This window comes from Archocentrus centrarchus, unplaced genomic scaffold, assembly GCF_007364275.1.
Source record: "Archocentrus centrarchus isolate MPI-CPG fArcCen1 unplaced genomic scaffold, fArcCen1 scaffold_26_ctg1, whole genome shotgun sequence".
Lineage (NCBI taxonomy): Eukaryota > Metazoa > Chordata > Actinopteri > Cichliformes > Cichlidae > Archocentrus > Archocentrus centrarchus.
In genome coordinates, this window is record NW_022060256.1 from 7,448,483 (window position 1) to 7,463,710 (window position 15,228).

Below are 15,228 nucleotides of genomic sequence, written 5' to 3' on the forward strand. Positions count from 1 at the left end.
AAAGCTTGTTAACTCAAGTGTAACGACAGGTAAGCGAAGAGCTTTCTGTTTGCACCACTGAAATTCAGATTAAAGGTGTTGATGCACTCATAATTTGACATCTGACCTCCAGATGATGGCATCAGTCCAGAGCGTGTTGCCATGGTGATGGGTCAGCCGGACCGCTGTCAGCATGCTGTCCACCTCATCAACGAACTCATCCAAACAGCACAGGTAAAACACAAACACACATGCTGGTTTTCCTTTTGTGTTGGGACCTTCAGTCACATGCTACTTTCATGGGTCCTTTTACACTGACTTTATGTTGGTGCTTTTATAGGAACGTGATGGTTTTGGTTCAGCCCTGCGGGGCGGGCGAGTCAGAGGTCGTGGCGATTGGACTATGGGCTCTCCTGGTCCCCTACAGGAAGTGACATATACCATCCCTGCTGACAAATGTGGCTTGGTCATTGGCAAAGGTAGGAGAATGAGTCCGCTTGGTTAGCACGATTAGAAAACTAAAGGTGAGGAAAAAGTTAAAAATATTAAACTGAATTCATGCTTTAATCGTCTAGATTAAACTGGTTCAGTTACACAATATACTTAAGATTAAACAGTTATGTTTACAAGTGTAACAAGTGTTTACATTCATGTAAAAGAGGTATGCTGTCTTATTAATATATTATGTGCATGATTTATCTCCAGTTGTCCTAAAGAAAGTGGTGACCTAATACTGTGACTAAAATGGGTAAAACACTGTGGCGCTTCAAATGTGTGCTCACTGACTGTGTTATCAGGCTGTTATTCACTCTCTAAATGAAGTGGAGGGGAAAATGGAAAAATTTCCTGTGAGTGTTTCAAATCCCCTCCTGTCCTCCTGATCGGAATGGGAAGAGTTATCCCATCCATCCATCCATCCATCCATCCATCCATCCATCCATCCATCCATCCATCCATCCATCCATCCACAGAGCCCAGTGATGTTAATTTTGCCCTTATGATTGCAAAGTTATTAGATTGAATATGGGTATATTTTTCCAGACAGAATAAAAAAAAAAAAAAGACCTTCCCTAATTTTTACACATAATTTCGAGCTCACACTAAGCTGATAAAACAGAGAAGATTCACTTGAAACCACAAGAACGAGGCTTCGTTAGCTCATTTCAGCAGGCAAGATAGGGTGCTCAGACCTGAACTGTCACTCCCTGGGATGATTAATATTATTAAAAGCTTGTTATCCAGTAGCTGAGCATCTCATTTTTGTTTTTCAGTCTTGAACATGTTTTTCTGCCGACAGCAGACATCCTGCAAACATCAGTAAAACAGATATTAACCCCGCAGTGGCCAACAACAGGCATTCATGAGGTGCCTCATTCACTCTATTTAAAAACCTCTTAAAACCCATCAACTGCTCTGTGTGTGTGTGTGTGTGCGCGCGCGCGCTGGAGGTCAAGAGGGTCGAGCAGCAGCCTCCAAATTAAAAGCCACAAAGAAAAAAATGTCAAGTACTGTGTGTTTAGACGGCATATGGTCTATTTGTCAGGACTTACTTACGTATTCAGCAGAGTATACACACACACACACACACACACACACACCACTTTAGAGGACATCACGTTCATTTCATGCAGATTTCCTCAAACCAAATCTTCATGCTCAGATTTGTTGCTGCAGTCGTCTGCAGAGGGAAATCCCCCAGAAAACACCAGGTATCTCCAAGGTTATTAAAGCAAACTGAATCTAAATGTAAACAAGGTGTTAAAAACGTTTTAGGTCACTGAAGTAAAAATACAGTATAAGTCTTCACTTGTTCAGGTAAAAGATTCTGAGAGACACCTGGCCCAAGACAGCATCAAAGCAGTCAGTAAACAAATCTGGCCGACGCACAGTACTAGCAAGTGAACATCTGGATCGCATGCAGTAACACATCAAGAACGAGCAGCTTCAGGAGAAACCATGCTGTACTGATTTTACACATGCATGTATGTGTGAAAAACAAAATAAAGGCTAGATCAGAATATTGTGTTAGTTAAAACTAACACTGCAGCTATGACTGTGTCACCCTCTATAGCTCATTTAATGGTTTGATAAGTGATACTATCAAGAAGATGAACCATGTCCTTAAGGTCTGCAACAGGGTTACTGTAGTGAAGTAAAACTAGGTGTGATTAAGCATTTTAGTTTTGCAAATCTGTAAACAGCAGAGGAAGTGTCCTTAGGTTTACTGAGTCTTCACAAAGTTATGTTTGTATTGGAATAGCTGCTCTGAACCTCTGAAATCTGCCTCGTGCCATGAACCTCTGAATTATAATCTGAATTATATGTAAAAGAGAGAGGGTTTTTTTTTTTTTTTTTTTTAATAATCAAAAGTAAAAATGTTTCAAACCAGAACTAAACCCACTCTGGGTAAATAAAAGCTATAATCACTGGTCTGCATGACTTGTTTTTGTAGCATCAGCTACAATCTAACTGATCTAACATGGAGGAGCGTGGCTTATGATCTTACACTGCAACCAGCTGACCAGCATTCAAATCCACAGTATTCCTGACTTTGCGCCATTACCCATAATTTATAGCGGAAGCCGGTAGTTTATTTCCGTTTGCGCTGTTGTTTACACACTTGCCGTTCATTTAATCATTTTGACACTGCAGTTTCTTTTACCTGGCCTAAATGGTACCACATCGGAGGTGGAGACATTGCAAGGATGTTTTAAAAAGCAGCGAGGTAACAGAGCCTCACCTGTCACTTGTGTAAATGACATGAAATTATGGCCCAAAGTCAGCTACATCGACATTATCTGTTACCTTGTTTTTTCCGAAGATGTTGATGGCGGGGAATCACGTAATTATAAGAGCACCAGATTACCTTCAAAGCAATAAAATCAATAAAGTAATGCTGAACAAACAAGGCAACGTTGTTTTCCTTAAAGCAGCTGTAGAGCCGCGCCAGAGCGTTGGCCAAGATAAGCGCTTAACATGGGTCATGCTAAAGGAAAGTGGAGCGGAGGAGACAGTCAGCTGTTCCTGTATCGCGGATTAGGGCAATCATGTAGTGATGCTGCAGCTATTCTGTGGAAGGTAAATCACTGATCTGGATATCAGAGTGTTCAGATCACTGAAACAGAAACACTGGACTGGCCGAAGGCTGTGATCGAGGAGACACGCAGCTGTCATCTTGCTAACTGCTACGTGTTTACAAGAAGGCAGGCATTGTTTAAGCTTTGTGTAGGCTGTGTACTGTAGTGTGACACTATAAATAAAATAACGTAAAAAAAATAAGAGGCTGTACATTAAAGGAAAACTTAAAACATAAGGAAAAAATACGGTAATAGGATGTGCAACTGGGTAGTATAATTTTGGGGGAAAAGAACAAATTTACAGAATAAAATAATTTGAAAAAATGTACAGACTAATTTAGTGTCAACCGACAACAGCACAAGTTGAATCCGAGCTCATGTTCCAACTAATAAAGCCGCCTGTTACAGCACAAAGTAACCGAATTTTGTCATTAACTCTGGCTCTGACTTTGGGTAACCGGAAGTATAAAATCGTACAGCGGAAGTAGCAATCTGTCATGGCAGCCTACGTGTGCTCTTCCAGAAACCTGTGGATATCTTACCTCACTGAGAAATGTAAGCCAAAAGTTCAGGCTGCAGACCGCCCTAAATACTGTTTATCACACTTTTCATACTCTTGAATTTCTGTGATGTCATAACTACGCCTACCTGCTCTTCAAAACTTCTGTTTGTGAATGCAGCCAATTAGAAGAAAGTTGCCTTAAAGGAGGAAGGTAAATAGAGGGTGAACTGCGGGGCTGCACCAAGGCTAAGTATAAGATAAAGAAGGATCATTTTGAACTGTGAATTGTGCAGAGCTGCGCTGTATGAAAATATAGAACTGGAAATGAACAGAATGGGTCACCTTTAAAGCTCAGGAAGGTTAAACTGGACTAACTAAAGACGTGTAAGACTGACCAACTCCCTGTAAGTTTTAAATGAAATTAAAGCTACATCCCATAAAACCACATTACACTGGTGCTGTGTGCATCACCAGAGCACACATGCAGATCAGTGCAGAGTGCATTTAAACCCTGATTTTGCTAAGTAATCATCTGGATTACATTTAGTGTTAGACTCTTCTTGTTGGGGTCATTTGGGATAGGAGTTTCAGACTAACAGCAGCAGGTTGGGTTGAACCGAGCAGCTCTGAGTCAACACATTTCATCATGTCCAGCAACTCCCTGTCTCTGCCAGCTGGTTAATGTTTCCCCTCTTCACCCTGCTGCTGCTGCTGTTCACTTTATTAACCCCTCTAACCCTGACCTCTCTGTGCCGGGACCAGACTGTAACTGTAATAACCCTTCAGGGTCCCTTCAGTTCATTAAAGAAGCTGAAATAGGAAAGAAACCACTTTAAATTTGCAAAGATGGTCTTTAAAAATTAGATAAAATCATGGCCAGTAAGATTAATACATTAAAGTACATTTCATAGACCACTCATGGTGCTGAACACCTGAGACGTCTTCGGAAAAATAAGCAGTTTTAGAAGCACGTCTGTTTTTCCACATTACAGAGAAATGCTGCTGCTGGAAATCAAGGAAACTTAGCAGCAGTGTTTAAAAAATGACAGAAGGAGCACTGGCAGCTCAGGACTTTGTCCTGCTATGAAAAGCAGAAATTTTCTCTTAGAGAGTCCTGTTTTTTACTGTGTCCCTGCTGTAAAAAAATAGATAAATACTGAAGAAACAGGAAATTTTCTGTCCCTTACTGGTTTATCCCAGCCATTCCCAAACTTAGGAATGTCACAACTCAGTATGAAATCTAAGACTTTTAAGTACTTTTTAAAATGTAAATATTGAATCCTAATCATCTGAATTACAAAATGTCTTTAATTTTAAGCAACCTGCCCACCTGTAGTACATTCCTGGCCCAGCAGAAGGTCACAACCTGCACTGTGGGAATAACTGGTTTATCTGTGGGTGACTTCTTTGTTGGTAAGAAGTCTGTAAAACGGGGGCCTCGTTACGGCGTGGAACTAACCACATGTATCTTGTGTGAGCTCGTGGCAATAGGTGATTAAATTCCTGTACAACATCCTTTATCAACATGGGTAGGCATTTCAAACAGTGGTGGCAACTTTGTTTGACTCGCTAAAGTTACTATGGCACCAAAAAGGTGAAGAACAAGGCCAGATATGACTACTCTCCATCCGAGAACAACGATGACAACATGCATGCTAATAGCCCATCTAGCTGTTCAGGTAATGCTACTCCAATATCTCAGCCGGATGACATGGATGCTGAAAAGAGTCGTAATATGGACGTTATTCAGATACTTGATGTGATCAGAAATGACTTTCCCACTAAGATCGATGGGGTCTTGAAAGCAATTCAGGATGTTAAGAGAGATGTGAGAGACTTTTCAGGCCGTATGGTTCAAGCAGCTACCAATATTGAGGACACAATTAACTTGGAGAAATGCAAGACCGATGCACTGTCTAAACAAATGGCTATTCTTACTAACAAAATGGACAAGCTTGAAAACCACTCTCGTCATTCGAACCTGCAACTGGTTAATGTACCTGAAAATGTGGGGAAAAAGATCTGATTGCATTCCTGGAGAAGTGGCTTCTTATGGCGCTGGGACCTGAAACTTTTTCAATATCCCTAATCATTGAGAGAGTGCATAGGCTACCTGGCCACTCACTGTCCAACAGGCCCACCTCATCAAGAGTCATCATCATCAAATCTTTAAACTTCCAAGATCAAGTCTGTGTTATACAAGCAGCCAGGGCTAAAGGCAACGTATTGTGCGGCGGACAGGAGGTGATGTTTTTCCCAGACTTATCGACGGAGCTTCATCTGCGGAGGAGCCGCTTTGACGGGGTAAAGCAACACCTGAGATCACTTAATATTTGCCATGGAATAATCTATCCGGCCAAACTTCATGTGACAGTACATGGGCAAATGTGAGTTTGAATCCCAAGCAGATGCTGAAACCTTTGTCCAAAATTTACAACGTGCTGTTGATACACCGAGCAACTAAAAGAAGCTTCTAGACATTGATCATCCTCTAGTAATTATATTAATTTCTGGGTAAAGCTTCAGGTGATGTTGAGATCTGGCTTTTTTTTTTGTTTTGTTTTGTTTTTTCTCCTTCTTCCTGACATGGCCTTATTCCCTGATGTCTGCTCGGGCTGTCCTGGTCTGGTTGACAGCTCAGGGGATTCATTTAAAGCAGGTTCTGTTTTTTGGTGTGTGCTTTGTTGTATTCCTCACACTATAATGGTTTCAGTTGGTACACCTTCAATGCAAGATCTAGGAATAGAAAACAGGTTTATTCACTTCTAGCAACAGATAAAATGCTGTACAACCCATTTTATTATACATTTTAGATCGGTTGTAATAAAAATTTGAAATTTACCTTTTGGAATGTAAAGGGGATGATTAAACTGGCTAAACTAATACAGGTTGTTAATAGGCTTAAACAGCTTATATCCTTGAATCATTTTCATTCAGGAGACACACTTACTAATTGAAAGTGTGACGAAGATAGCCTGGTAATGTCCTGGCATCTTGTTTCTCATCTTACTCTAGGGGGGTTATGGTGTTGATTCATATTTCTGTGCCTATCCAAGTTAATAATACTGTTTATGATTCATTATGATTAGTGGTTCAAGGAACTCTTTTGAGAGAACATCAATTTGGTTAATGTATATGGCCCTAATGATGACAATCAATCATTTTTTTGAAAATCTGTTTCTGCTGGTAGCTGCATTCCCAGGTAAAACAGTAATGGCAGGTGACTTTAACTGCACTTTAGATCCAAAGCTTGATCGCTCGTCGGGATCAGACATTCCCATTCGCAAACTAGAAAGAAATTACAACAGTGTATATAAAAGACCTAAAATCCTGTGAACCTTGGAGAATGCAGAATCCATGTAAAAAGGAATATTCCTGTTATTCTTCATCAATTAATACCTACTAAATATAACTAATTGCATGTATGTTAGTATTGTTCTGTCGGATCATGCTCCAATTACATTGACTCACAACCAAACAAAAGCTGTTCTAGTTGGCACCTGCACTCTAAGTGGTTTCACAATCCAAATTTTATAAAATTTATAGGGGAGCAACATTGAGGTTTATTTCTCTTTAAATACAAATCAGACTTCTGCAGCCATCAAATGTGAGGCATTTAAAGCATACATTAGAGGGCAAATGATTAGTTTCACTAGTTTTAAATATAACAAATTCAAATAAAGAATGAATGAGTTGGAGTCCCAAATTAGAGAATTAGAAAGAATGAGTATATTTGATCACTCTTTACCAACAAAACAAGAACTGCGGGCCCTTAAGGCAGAATATGAGGAGCTGTCTTTATCAAAAACTGAAGACAGTATAATAAGACTGAACCAAACTTTTTATGACCAGGGTGAAAAACCATGTAACTTACTTGAGAAACTGGATTCTGACAGAGCTATAAATACTATTAGAAATGAGCAGGGAGATTTAACCACAGATCCAGAGGAAATTAATAACACTTTTGTCTCATACTACAAAACCCTGTAGACTGTCTATTGGATCTGGTAAAACAAAAAGGTTTTCTGGACAAACTGGATATTCCCTATATTTCAGAAAATGCAAAAATTGAACTAGATAAAAAATTAGATCCAGATGATATTTGCAAAGCCATTGCTAGTATGAATGGGGGTAAAGCACCTGGTCCTGACAGGCTTTCAATAGTTTTATACAAATTGTTTAACGAAAAATGAATTGGTCCATTGTTAGATCTATTTGTGTATTTGTTTCAAACAGGTCGCTTTCCTAGCTCACTACAAAGAGCCCTGATCACTCTTATTTTAAAACCAGGTAAATCACCAACTGAAAGTGGCTCTTATAGACCCATATCACTCCTGAATTCGGACACAAAAGTCTTAGCTAAAGTGTTGGCTATAAGACTAAAGAGGATTTTACCAGCTATTATACATTCTGACCAAAATGGATTTGTCCAACGTCACCAGGGCTTTCATAGCATTAGAAGAGTTCTTAATATAATTCACGTGTGAATTCAATTCAATTCAATTTTATTTGCTTAGGGCCAAGTCACAACAAACAGTCGCCTCAAGGTGCTTTGTATTGTAGGTAAAGACCCTACAGTAATACAGAGAAAACCCAACGATCAAAACGACCCCCTATGAGCAAGCATTTGGCGACAGCGGGAAGGAAAAACTCCCTTTTTAAGAGGAAGAATCCTCTAGCAGAAACAGACTCAGGGAGGGGCAGTCATCTGCTGCGACTGGTTGGGGGTGGGGGTGGGGGACAGGACAAAAGATATGCTGTGGAAGAAAGCCAGAGATTAATAATAACTAATGATTAAATACAGAGTGAAGTATAAACAAAGTAAAAAGAGGTGAATAAAAAGAAACGGTGCATTATGGGAACCCCCCAGCAGCCTAGGTCTGTAGCAGCATAACTAAAGGATGGCTCAGGGTCACCTGATCCAGCCTTAACTATAAGCTTTATCATAAAGGAAAGTTTTAAGCCTAATCTTAAAAATAGAGAGGGTGTCTGTCTCCTGAATCCAAGCTGGGAGCTGGTTCCACAAAAGAGGGGCCTGAAAGCTGAAGGCTCTGCCTCCCATTCTACTCTTAAGTATCCTAGGAACCACAAGTAAGCCAGCAGTCTGAGAGCAAAGTGCTCTATTGGGGTGATATGGTACTATGAGGTCTTTAAGATAAGATGGGGCCTGATTATTCAAGACCTTGTATTTGAGAAGGATTTTAAATTCAATTCTAGATTTAACAGGGAGCCAATGAAGAGAAGCCAATATGGGAGAAATCTGCTCTCTCTTTCTAGTCCCTGTCAGTACTCTAGCTGCAGCATTTTGGATCAGCTGAAAGCTTTTCAGGGAGCTTTTTAGGACAGCCTGATAATAATGAATTACAATAGTCCAGCCTAGAAGGAATAAATGCATGAATTAGCTTTTCAGCATCACTCTGAGACAGGATGTTTCTAATTTTAGAAATATTGCGCAAATGCGAAAAAAGCAGTCCCACATATTTGTTTAATATGTGCATTGAGGGACATATCCTGGTCAAAAATGACTGCAAGATTTCTCACAGTGTTACTGGAGGCCAAGGTAATGCCATCCAGAGTAAGTATCTGGTTCGACACCATGTTTCTAAGATTTGTGGGGCCGAGCACAAAAACTTCAGTTTTATCTGAATTTAGAAGCAGGAAAAGGGTTCCCTGACACTGCCATTTTGTCACTGGATGCAGAGATGGCATTTGACTGTGTTGAATGGGCGTATGTTCTTGAGGTGCTTAAGCGCTTTGGATTTGGCAACTATTTCTTTAATTAGGTTGACATTTTTTTGTGGATTCTTCTGCGAAGGTATCTACAAATAGAATGAATACAGTGGTTTGAGCTCCTATGAGATAAAAGGCAAGGTTCTCTGCTTTCGCCTTTACTCTTTGTAATAGCTATGGAACCTTTGGCAATTGCAGTTAGGTCACACCCCTCAATTTGTGGTATCAGATTGGGCGACCTGGATCATCATATAGCAATGTATGCAGATAATACCAAAATTTTCTTGTCTCATCTCTCCTAAACCTGATTGGTCAGTTTAGTACTTTCTCTGGTTTCAAAGTGAATAAAGACAAATTATCCTTAATGTTTCTGAATGAAGATGACAGACATAAGCCAGCAACCCATCTGTGAATGCTACAGAAGGATTCAATTATTTGAGTATAAGAATAACCCCAAAGGTTTCCAATCTTAGTACAATCAACAATAAACCCCTGCTAGCGAAAGTGTCAGAGGATATTGCAAGTTGGACGACTCTTCCTCTTTCTATAGTGGGCAGAATAAACATAATAAAGATGAATTAGATGAATTACCCAAGTTTTTATATTTTTTTCCCAATCAATTCCATTAGCTTCCCCAAATTCAGTTTTCCCTAAAATCAGGAAGCTTCTTCCAAATTTTATTTGGAAGAAGAGAAAGCCAAGGCTCAGACTCTCACTTTATATCTACCTTATGATAGAGGAGGGTTGCAGCTTCCCATCTTAGAGTTGTATTATTGGGCTGCCCAGGTGAGAGCCACAAATTTCTGGTTTTCTAAATAGTACTTGCCCTGGGTAGAGATTGAAAAGTTGTCCTCTAAAGGCCTGGTCCTGAGCAGTTTCTTATACTCTACACCTGTTGAGAAGTTAAAGCAAAATATAGTTAACCCTTTTGTAAAGAATACTGTTATTGTGGCATGAATTTTATACATGTTTGGGCGATACCCCTGTGCTGTCTTCTTTCTCACCAATCTGGGGTAATGAACACTTCAGCAAGACTTGGGGTTTAAAGCATGGTTTGAGAGGGGTATAACAACACTGCAACATGTATATAAGGATCAGAATCTGTCATTTGAGGAGTTGAGGGCTAAGTTTGATGTGCCACAGAAACACTTTTTCAAATACTTACAACTAGGGATGTGCGCGATTACTCGACTAGATGACTAATCGTCGCTGTTGTTACCGGTTGGTATCAGACGTGCTAGTCGGTTAGCCTAATTAAGGTTTTAATTAACCCAGTGCTGGTAAATGTTTGTCCTAAGTGTTAGGCAGCCATCTGCCCCCAGATGGAGCTGCAGCCCTTACATCACTATAGGAAAATGCCATAATGTAACCTCAAGCACATCTCCTGAGAAACACCCTTCCTTCCCTGCATTTCCTGCTACTTCCTCCAAGTTTGTCCAAAGAAGCGAAAAACTAGCAGGACAAATGTGTTTGCGCCTTAAAAAAATCTGGCCACAGCAAAGATTAGAACCCAGGAGGGAAAAAAGTCCCAGCATTTTATGTTTCTTTCGGCCGACACCGCGTGTAAAACACCGGGACATGACCGAAAGGTAATTAACACACGCAATGCACTTGCACAGGTATAAACACCAGCAACAACATCAGCTACTTTATGTAGGTTACGTCGTAGCAGCTGAAATCTGAATCAGGGGTAAACTGGAGGAGAAGGCTGGTGGAGAGGGAGGTCTGTGCTCCACTGCTCAGGATGCCACCCCGGGTAAGCGGAGGAAAATGGATGAATGGATGGATGTTTGTATTGTATTGTTTTGATGCGTGGTTTTTTTTGTTTTGTTTTGTTTTTTAACTGCCAGTTCTTCAATATTGGAGTGCTTGGGAAGTGTTATTAATGGCATAAAACTAATCAAGATATGTTTAAAAAAAAAAAGAAGTCTGTAAAACTAACAAAAACCCAGCAATCCATTTTCCAAAGCCACCCAGCGGGCCAGTTTGGGCCACATGTTTGACACCCCTGACCTAGCAGATCCTGGTTCTGAACATACATGATGAACAGCAGAGAAATGGCAGGAAGTTTATTTTTGTGACGTCCATCATGAAGAGAAAGTAACGTAGGCTTTAACAACGGGAGAGCAACAAATCCAAGTTAACCTGAGTTATTCTGCAGCATTTAGTAAAGGTGAAACAGTATGAACTTTACCTGCTTCTTTTTACTCTTTCTTAGCTTCTTTGTAGTCCTTCTAACTGTTCTCATTAAGAGCAGGCGAAAAAGCTTATTGCAGAGTGTCAGCTGGGCTGTTGGTACCAGCTCGAAAATGTCTTAAATGGGTCCAGAAAGCGGTTCATTTAACGGGAGCAGCCTAAATGATACCTGCTGTGTATGTGCAGGTGGAGAAACCATTAAGAGTATTAACCAGCAGTCTGGAGCTCACGTGGAGCTGCAGAGGAATCCTCCCCCCTCCACCGACCCCAACACCCGGGTCTTCACCATCAGAGGCACCGCCCAGCAGATGGACCTGGCTCGCCAGCTCATAGACGACAAGATCGGGGTACACCAAACAAGCACACCTCTGTAGATAAACTCCTAACTCAAACTGTGAAGGGATACATCTGAGTTCACACAAACAGATCCAGGAATAAACGGGTTGTTTGAAAGTCTGATGACCTGCTGCTCTGTCTCCTTCCGCAGGGTTCGGGTATTATGAGTAACGGAGGTTTCGGCTTCAGTCCCTTCACCCAGGGTCCTGCTGCACACCAGAAGTAAGACTCCAACAGTCCTCAGATTTTAGCTCACACTGCCATCGTACATCATATTCATAAGGTCAGATAGTTCAGTAATCAGCGCCTTTCAGGAGAGTTGGACAGTTTTAGGAGCGTGTCTGCTGCACCACAGCACCTTCAGAGCAGTCTCCACGCTCCGATGACGATGATTCGTTAACTAAACAAGGAGCAATTGATTTTAAAACAAGCTAGTTTTAATGCGTGACAAGCAGCAGCCATAGCTTCATCAGAGGATTAAAATCAGCTGTTTTGATACTCGAACACAAAGTGAATGATCACGTTCATCTGGAGCTACAACTACGTCTCATTTTCCTGTGAACACAATGAAAATTCGTGGATAAAAAGTCAGTGTCCTTTATCAAACCTCCACATACACATGCTTAAACATGGAGACAATGATTCCACCTGCAACATGTTCAGTATGACCCCAGCAGCTTAGTTAAATGTGTCTGTAAGAGGGGTAGCAGTATCTCCTCTTTCATGTGTGTTTAAGGTGGGGCTGGGGTGCCATGGGGCCTCCCAGGTTCGTTAGTATGAACTCATTTAGTCTGCTTTGAAGTTGGTGTAAACTGTCCTTAAATAAATGCTGTGATCATTAATTGCTTGCAGCCTCATACCAAACGGCCTCATGGTGTTTTGGTGTGAGGCTGAGATGAAGTGTGATTGGTGAGATGCCAATGTTAGTGTTGGTGTAATCCTCATGATGATGAATGCACAGGTCAGAGTGAATGAGCTGTGGCTGCGGTGTTTCTATTTCTGTCTGAAAGACTGTAACTCGCCAAGCTGTGGCGCTAAACACATGTTTTTGTGCAGCTGTGGTAGCGGACAGACCTTCCTCACTGGTGTTTGGGGAAACACCTACCAGACCAGCTGGCAGAACCCAGGACAGCAAGACCCAGGTAACACACACACACACACACACACACACACACACAGTTGCTCTTATACATGACGCTGTTCATGCTATGGCATCTAAAAACAACTTACTAAAGTTAATTCTTCAAACCTTCTAAAAATAAGAGTTTAAGGACTTCAGACAAACGTCGAGGCACTCTGAGCATAAACGTCACTTCCTGTGGGTTTTACTGTAAAATTCATATAGTAACGAGTCCATGGGCTGTTTGAGACAGCCAGAGTCGGGAGGGTCTGAATTTTTAGGCTATAGTTTGTTTTACATACTGCACAAAAATTTGTCCAAACACATTAACTGTTAGACATATGCAGACCATAAACACACACTGCAGTTGTTGAGTCCAGCAGGTAAGACTCTGTGTGTGTGTGTGTGTGTGTATGTGTGTGTGTGTGTGTGTGTGTGTGTGTGTGTGTGTGTGTAGGTCACAGTATGGCTCAGACAGGACAGATGGACTACTCTAAAGCATGGGAGCAGTACTATAAGAAGCTAGGCAAGTGCGCACGCACACACACACACACACACACACCTGTAATAGAAAGACCTTTCAAATATGAAACTGTGGTGTTTATGTACCTGAGTTCTGAAATCTGTGTGTGTGTGTGTGTGTGTGTGTGTGTGTGTGTGTGTGTGTGTGTGTGTGTGTGTGTGTGTGTGTGTGTAGGTCAGCAGAACCAGCCTCAGAGCTTGATGACGGACTACAGTAAGGCCTGGGAGGACTACTACAAGAAACAGAGTAAGATCTGTTTGTTGGTCATTGAACATTTTATTTAAAGAAAAAAAAATTCCTCAGTGTCAGCTGATTAATTTCTATAATAATTTTAATATATTTAATGAAGGCATACCAGATTTTACTTTTGTAGTGAGTTTCAGGCCCTACAAGCACACAGCCGTCCAAATTTAATTCTTACTTTTTTAGCATTTTTGAGCGCTTGTACATTAAGTTCATGAGATATCCACATGAAACTTTTCATATATGTACTGTTTGAGATGAAGAGGTGGCCTTTAGAAGTTTTGAAATGGTGTGTGTGTGTGTGTGTGTGTGTGTGTGTGTGTGTGTAGGTCAGTCGTCTCAGCAGAGTTCAGTGCCAGAATACACTGCAGCATTAGCAGAATACTACAGACAGCAGCAGCCCTACCTGTGGAATCCCACACAGATACAGGTAACACAAGGCTTCTGCTTCACAGCACTCCACACCTGCCACTGGTCCAATAATCTAAACAGTGATGTCACTTCCTGTCTCCTCAGGATCACTAGAGGCTCCTCCCTCACCAGCGAAGGCCTCGGATGGTCATCGATGGCATCCGAATCGGGGTTTCCTAGCAACGCTCTGCCGCTTCCTCCTTCTTTTTGTAGAGAAAAACTAAGGATTAACTGAAAAATCATGAACTCTTTTCTTTCTGTTTTTTTTTTTTTTTTTAACCTTACAAAGTCGATATTTTGTCAGGCAGATTTTTTTGGACTAGCCTCCGGTCTCTCCGCGGTGTAGACCTGGTTTTTCTTCGTTTTTATTTTTTATCAGACTTGAGTTTCAAGATGTATCTGTGTGGCTTTGAACAAACAAAATCCAGTATAATCTATATTTTGTCTAGTTTTATTTTCTGATAAGAAAACGGTATAAGGCTTAGCAGTCTTGAGTATGAAAATCAGATATTATTTTGTTTATGATAATGTTTTAAAGCATGCGTCAGATTGTGTGAGTTGACTCAGTTTTTTTTTTTTTTTATTATTATTTTGGCATAAAAATATTTTAATGGCGTCGGATGGAAATGTAAAGTTTTACCGTCAGATTGTTTTTGTACTAAATCCGTGCTCACTGGGTCTGTTTCTTCTAATTTTACCTGTTTAGTCGCCATCTTGGAGGTGCAATGACGCGTTATTGTTTTCTTTTGGTTTGATGATAGTTCTTACTCCTGTATCCTTATAGTGATTTCTTTAGGTTTTTATGATGTAATGATGAATAAATAGCGATTAATATTGCGTTGTCTAAAGCCAGATCTCTCTGTGGTCAAACACTTTGTGTTCTTACACGATTTAACCTCCAGTCGACGCCACGTTTTCCCACCTCCACTTTTATTACCAAAAGGGGGGGAAGTGACTATTTTCTTAGAGTGAAACTTTATTGTTGTTGTAACGTAGGTATGCATTTCTATTTTCTGATTTGTTCGTAGAGGAAATTTCAGGAGCTGATCAATGAAGTTATTGATTCTGTTAGTGATTATCTGTTGGCTAAACAAAAGTGTGCGTTACCTCA

The 15,228-nt window shown here is 40.7% G+C and overlaps 1 protein-coding gene across 4 annotated transcripts in view; it reads left to right on the plus strand.

Annotated features, from left to right (window-relative positions):
* Positions 1-14,969, plus strand: part of LOC115775994 (far upstream element-binding protein 3-like) — a 32,418-nt gene extending 17,449 nt beyond the window's left edge. For all 4 annotated transcript variants that reach the window (XM_030723559.1, XM_030723561.1, XM_030723562.1 and 1 more), the window contains exons 11-19: positions 113-213; positions 320-458; positions 11,671-11,831; positions 11,972-12,042; positions 12,877-12,962; positions 13,398-13,466; positions 13,638-13,709; positions 14,036-14,136; positions 14,223-14,969. In XM_030723559.1, coding sequence (XP_030579419.1) covers positions 113-213; positions 320-458; positions 11,671-11,831; positions 11,972-12,042; positions 12,877-12,962; positions 13,398-13,466; positions 13,638-13,709; positions 14,036-14,136; positions 14,223-14,231 — 809 coding nt within the window. In that variant the 3' untranslated portion in view covers positions 14,232-14,969. The remainder of the gene's footprint in view (positions 1-112; positions 214-319; positions 459-11,670; positions 11,832-11,971; positions 12,043-12,876; positions 12,963-13,397; positions 13,467-13,637; positions 13,710-14,035; positions 14,137-14,222) is intronic.
* The last annotated feature ends 259 nt before the right edge of the window (positions 14,970-15,228 follow it).